At 50.2% G+C, this 6,309-nt stretch overlaps 1 protein-coding gene across 2 annotated transcripts in view; it reads right to left on the reverse strand.

Annotated features, from left to right (window-relative positions):
* Positions 1–2,353: 2,353 nt before the first annotated feature.
* The window catches only part of Myzap (myocardial zonula adherens protein), a 77,473-nt gene continuing 73,517 nt past the window's right edge, over positions 2,354–6,309 (reverse strand). For both annotated transcript variants that reach the window (XM_004628871.2, XM_004628870.2), the window contains one exon: positions 2,354–3,277. In XM_004628871.2, the coding sequence (XP_004628928.1) occupies positions 3,181–3,277 (97 nt within the window). In that variant the 3' untranslated portion in view covers positions 2,354–3,180. The remainder of the gene's footprint in view (positions 3,278–6,309) is intronic.

The raw sequence follows: 6,309 nt of genomic DNA on the forward strand, positions 1-6,309 counted from the left end.
CTAAGGACCGCCCAAGGGCTAACTCTTCCTTTCTTCACGCCAGCTCCACTGGGAAGACTGTCACCACTCCCGTTTTACAGAGCTCACGTAAGCTGTGTGGGTGACCCAGGCACACACTAGTGACAGAGCTCAGACCAGGGGCTGCGGAGCCCACATTCTTGAAGTCCACAGGACTAGGCTTCTCACCAGAGGCTTGTATTTATTTTTTCAATGAAACAATAAAGTGTGTGTGTGTGTTTAAGGAAGTCTACAGGGAAGGGATGAAACCCTACTGAAGGAGGTTTTACTTATAAAAATCCTCTTTCATACATTAGGGCTCTTCATTCACTTAGATAAATTTACTACCTAATCTACCTCAATTCTACATAAGACACATTGCTGTAGGTTAGGTCTAAAGTAGACTTCAAAAGTCTCCTGAGTTCAAAGAAGGGAATTTCAGGAGCTTGTGTCATGAGGGCTCTAACGTACCTTCAGACTGATCCTTGACGGGATCAGAATGTGGTGGCAATCCTGGGAGCGGACAGAAGCGTGGACACAGCCGGTGGGGGCAGTGGGTCCGGGGCGTGTTCCCGGAGACACTACCTTCTTCCTGGCCCCTTCTTCTCTGCCTGCCTGTTTCCCCTCTGCTTGTCTGCTACCTCAAGCAGCTTTGCTCGTCTGTCACGCTGTCCACCTCAGCTCAGGTCCGTAACGAGGGAGCCTATCAGCCCTGGACTGGGGTCTCTGAGACCGTGGGCCAAAGCCAATCTTAGCTCCTTTGAACTCTTTTCCTCAGGGATTCGGTCACAGTGACAGGAAGCCAGCTTGTATGCCTGCGCTCTTGAGGGGTTGGGAAGCGATGCTCTGATTTTCAGACAGAATCAGGGCCACTGGAGGTAGTTTTGACAAAGGACATAAAAGAATCATCAGTTTCTGTGGGAGAAAAGTTTAAAAGTTTAAATTCAAAAATCTCCACGTTTTAAAGATACAAATACTCCTCACTGAGCGACCTACTTGTTCAACAATGTCTTGGACTTCCAGCTGAGGCGCGCTGTTGGGAATTACGAGCTGCATCCTGACTTCCGGCGCGGTGCAGCCCTGCGGTGGCTTCTTCCACAGCACTGCAGCATCGACAGCTGGTGCGACATCACAGCGCTGCAGGGAAGAGGCTCGTAGCTGAAAGCGAGGTCATCGGGTTGGAGCTTCCTCGGAGCATTTCTTTGCTCAGAATATTGCAGTGTGCACACTCTGTACAAGCCCTCATTCGTGACCGCTTCACTGAATAACCCACTTGCAGGAACAGGACTCGGTTGCTAATCCAGGAGTGTCTGCACACTTCAAAGTACAATGGGCCTCATGGTAGAATCAGGCATTCTCGGTCTCCAGCATTCACTAAAGTTAAAACCTCTAAATTTTTCCTTCTTTTGCATCTTTTTTTTTTTTTTTTTTTGTAACAGGGATTGAACTCAGGACCCTGTGCTTGCCTGTGCTTGCCTGTGCTTGCCTGTGCTTGCCTGTGCTTGCCAGCTTACTGAGCTATCTCCCCAGCCCTTTTTGCATCTTTTAAGAAAGCCAGAAAGGAGGGCATGGGGAAATGTTTGTGGAACTGCTTTCTCCTCTCCGTTTTGGTCTCATGAAAACCATTCTTTCATCAGCGCATTTCATTTAGAAGCCCTTTGCAGACAGTCTTGGGGCCTGGGGCCGGGGGCCCTCCAGCCCTCCGTTCCTCGAGTCCAGCCTCTCTCCTGCTCCTCCTCAGCGAGCTCAACACCTGTACTGGCAAGCGGTGCCCAGGAGCCAGCAGTGCAGGACACCAAGCTGGGGCCAGGCCCGCGCGACTCGCTTCCTGTGCAGCAGCCTGGCAGGTGTGACGGCCCTGGCTTCGGGCGTGAAACTGCATCCTGAGAGCGCTGACCAGTCGCCCAAGGTCCCACGCCGGAGTTTAAGGGAAACTTTGACTCCAAAACGTGCTTCCCTCTTACACTGTCCCCTCTTGCGATTATTTAGTCGACCCACTTGCTTTGTTCATTTTTTTTATATAACAGGAGTCTGGGAAAGGGGAAGGGGATTCTTATTTATTGTTTGTTAATTTTTAAATGTAATTATTTCTTTCCCAAATATTTATTTTTATTAGTCCAATTTGCAGCATACAATGGGAGGGGATTCTTAGAAGGAAGAACTGCTTCTGCATTTCAGTCATGAGCACATACTATTTTCAGAAGGTCAGCACATCTCAGGAATTTAAAAAGAAGCTTACACACAACCCCAGGCTGACACCCACTTCCGTAGCCCCCTCGGACTGGCGACCTCTGTCCCTCCCAAACCCGATCTGCTGTCTTCTTCCTGGTCGTAGATACCACACAGAAAGACGGCATTCAAAGAATAAAATATATGGCATTTATTAAACAAATGTGAAACAGGTTTTCACACCAAAGTGCAGCACAGGTAAACAGATCTCTCTTTCACCTAACATGAATGCCACCTGACCTGGAAACATGAAATGATTAAACTTCTACAGTATACAAAAGTGTCTTTAAGTTAGTGAGAAAGAAAAAAAAAAAAGTCACGGGTTGAATAAATACAGCGATTTCAGCAGGCCTGACAAAGGCCTAAGGCACAAGTTAAAACAAGAGTGCGGCATGTGGGAAGGAGGCTGGGCTGGCCGCCCGGGTCTGAGGACACCCGGGTCTGAGACCCAGGAGAGCCGCCGCTCACCACTCGCCGGGATCCTCCTTCCAGGCACAGGGTTTCTCAGGCACTCTGGTTCGCAGGGATACAGACCTCTCACCGCCGGAGAAACACTGCCCCTAATACTTTTATGGGTAAACAAAACCAGAACACTGAAATCAACGACCCTGGCATGAACATGAAATTTCAAATTAATGCCCTTTCCTTCCCAATCAAAGTCTAGCAAAACAGAAAATACAGTGGAATCGTATTAGGACTTCAGTGTCTGCTGGCAAACAAGGAACATGGCCGACAGGACAGGTTGGTTGGGTGCCTGGAATGCGGCCTTGCAGGCCTCTCCCTTGCCCGGCCCTCCACCTCCCAGCTCTTCCTGTCCATGAGCAGATCACAGCCTCAACAAGGCCCACACTGCCCACAGTGTGTTTGTGAGGACGCAACCTTTCCTGACATCAAGAGGCGGGTTCCCAGCCTTCCTCCGGCATTAAGAAGTGTGTGCACTGTGCAGCCGCATGCTTAGGTCAGCGTCTTCTTCGTGGTCAGCTCCAGGACTCTGGTGTACGGGGTGTAGCTCCGGGAAGGCATCGTGATCTCCCGGGTCCTGCCCGGCTGGCTGGGAGAGGAGAAGAGGCAGGTCAGGAAGACGAAACACAACCCCTATATTTTTACATGCTTAGACAACTCTAAGAAATGGTCATGCCTCGGAGATAGCTTTGTGGGCTAAGCGTCTGCCCGGCAAGTGCAAGGGCCAGGTTTGATCCTCAACACCACATGCCATGCTGCCCTAGGTGCATAGTGCCAGCCACCAAAGCCCCGTGTGATGGCACATGCCTGTAATCCCAGTGCTGGGGAGGCTGAGACAGGAAGATCACTACAAGTCCGAGCTGCATAGCAAGACCCTGTACCAAATAAATAAATTAATATTTCTTTAAAAAAGAAATGGCCTTTCAACCCTTCAAAAAAAGATAACAGTATACTTTAAGATATAATTTAAACATTTAAGAAGGGACCTCCAATAGACTAAATGCCCCCACCCCTAGCCCCATCACTCAAGTCCTAACCCTAAGATTATGGCTTTAGGCGGTTATGCAGCCTCCTGGTGACTAGAACACAGGGTGTCACACGTGAGGGGACTGCGTCCTATTAAAGGAATCCAGAGAAACACACCTCCCACCCATCACACGTGGACATGAGAAAGTGCCTTATGGACCACAGAACAGAGCCCCACCAGGTGCCAAATCTGCCAGTGCCACATTTCGGCTCTAGATTTCCTGACCTCCAGAACAGTGAGAAATAAATTTCTACTGTTGTAAGTTTCCTACTTTATGATGTTGTTGTTACAGCAGTCCCAACAGACTAAGATAGAACTGCCATTTTAAACAAGTTTTAAAGGTTATACCAGGCGTCGATGGTTCAGAGAAATGTTTAAGACATGCACTCAGAAAGAACCTGGTTTGTAATAATTTTAATATTATGTATCAGGCATCACGACACAGACAGGCAGGGCTGTGCTCCGTGTCCTCCCCTCCCCCGCTGTCCCCGCTTTGCACCTGGCTCACGCTCTGGGAAGCTGACCTGTAGGTCCCTTGCACCCACTGCATTCTGACCAACTAGGAGGTGGGAGCAGGGAGCCACGAGCAGGCGGCAGAGCCAGTGGGCCGTGTGTCCCCGCCAGGCATGCAGGCTGCCGCTGGTGGTAGCCTGCCCTCTACTCCTCTTCCAAAGAGTGGCAGAGGGTAGCAACAGGGAGGCTTCCCAGGTCTTTAGGGTAGAGTGACAAGCTCAGATTATTCTGGCAAGGTTCTCCTGCTGCCACTGAGGGTTGTCTATGGAAAGTAGGTCTCGAGGTAGGTGAGAAAACGCTTGGTGGTTAGGAGGCGAACGAGATCTGAGAACTCCAACAGGAGCGCTGGGGGTGAAGTAGCAGGAAGGTGTTCGGGAGGTAGAATTTACAGGATTTGACCACTAAGATTGAGGCTTAGCCCTTGTTTGTTTGGTTTTTCCCAGATACATAACCCACTTCCCGACCTCCCTGGCCGCTAGGTGGCTGTGGGACCAAGCGGCAGAAGCTTCTGCGTTAGCCTACACAGACCTTCTACCTAAGCTCCATGGCACTGTCTCCCATTGCAGGCAGAGGGGCAAGCAAAGGAGTCAGGGAGTTTCCAAACCCAGGGACTCGCTAGACAGAGGACTCCCAGGTCCAACCCAAGCTGCCCTGAGCTATGATATGCGAGAGGTCAGTGCTTAGCGTGTGAAGCAGCCATTGTTTACCCCAAGTAAGACAACAACAAAAGGCATGTGAGGGACCGAATCAGCTCCCTCACGCCTCACTGCTCGTGTCCCCCGTCCTTGGCAAAGTGGTAACAGCGCATCAGAAACGTGTGTGTGTGTGTGTGTGTGTGTGTGCCTGTGTGTGTGTGCCTACGTGTGCGTGTGCCTGCGTGTGTGTCTGCATATGTGTGTGTGTGCCTACATGTGCGTGTGCCTGCATGTGTGAACATCACAAGCACCAGGGAGAGCCAGCGCCTCTCTTCTGTACCCCCACCCCACAGACCCTTGGAATGACCACCACGCAGCGTCCGGGCGGCCACCGGGAAGTGCCTCTCACTGTGGCCATGGTCGGGGCACTCATAGCCACTCATAGCCACCGCTGGGATCATTCTGTGAGGGCGAGAAGTCCCATCTCAGCCACCTCATGACCCCAGCAGCTCACACAGGCTGGACCCGGAGCCATTGCTGCACATACAGGTAACAATGCGAGCCAGAGGTCGAGGGTGTTGTGTCACCTGCCACAGAGATTAATGCGTCCATGGGACCCAGCACCCCCGTAATCCTGGGGGACCTGACCAGGCATTTTGGGGAATGAGAGAGGCAAAAGCCGGATGGCAATTGGTGCCAACTCCTGTGAAAATTCCTCATAACAGAAATGGTCTCTGGTGACAATATCCTGAAAGCCCATAAAATGCAGAAATATTTATAAAGGTGAACCTTTGGGTTGCAAAAACAGGCACTCATATCCCAAGCCTTTCAGAAAAGAAGGCGGATATTTTATGAAGCTGATCACTAGGAAATAATTCTGAACATGGAACTGAAATTCACCCATTTTCTTTAACAAATTCAGGTTACTTTCAACATTTTATGAATCCACAAGGCGGCAGGAACCCCAGGGGTCGGGCGGGCAACAGCACAACCAGCAAGGAAAGCCTGATAAAATGCACTTTGTGTTCTAATTTCTACCAAAAAATAAAAATAAAAAAATACAGCATCGCAGGCATTTCAAGTCCCAGCCCCTTGCGACTGCGCAGAACATTGTTTACCAAATCACACCTTAAGACCTGACTGATGAATTTACTGGGCACTACATTTCAGTTTGCTAAGGGCGAAGAAAAACATGTCTCTCTTGTCTGTAAACGAAGTCTCCACAGCCTGAAATTGTCCTCAGTGGCTTTAATCCACATGTACCATACTTTTAAAACCAAACTCTTCAGTCTTTATAAATAAAAGTGGGGAGGTGACCCGGGGCTGCCGGATCCTGAATAGACCCAGAGCACAGGCCTGAGTGAGTGAGAGGACCTGGGGCCACTGGATCCTGAATAGACCCAGAGCACAGGCCCGGCATAGAACCCTTCAGCAGAACTCCCTGCA

This window comes from Octodon degus, unplaced genomic scaffold (genome assembly GCF_000260255.1).
Source record: "Octodon degus isolate 3935 unplaced genomic scaffold, OctDeg1.0 scaffold00026, whole genome shotgun sequence".
Taxonomy (NCBI): domain Eukaryota; kingdom Metazoa; phylum Chordata; class Mammalia; order Rodentia; family Octodontidae; genus Octodon; species Octodon degus.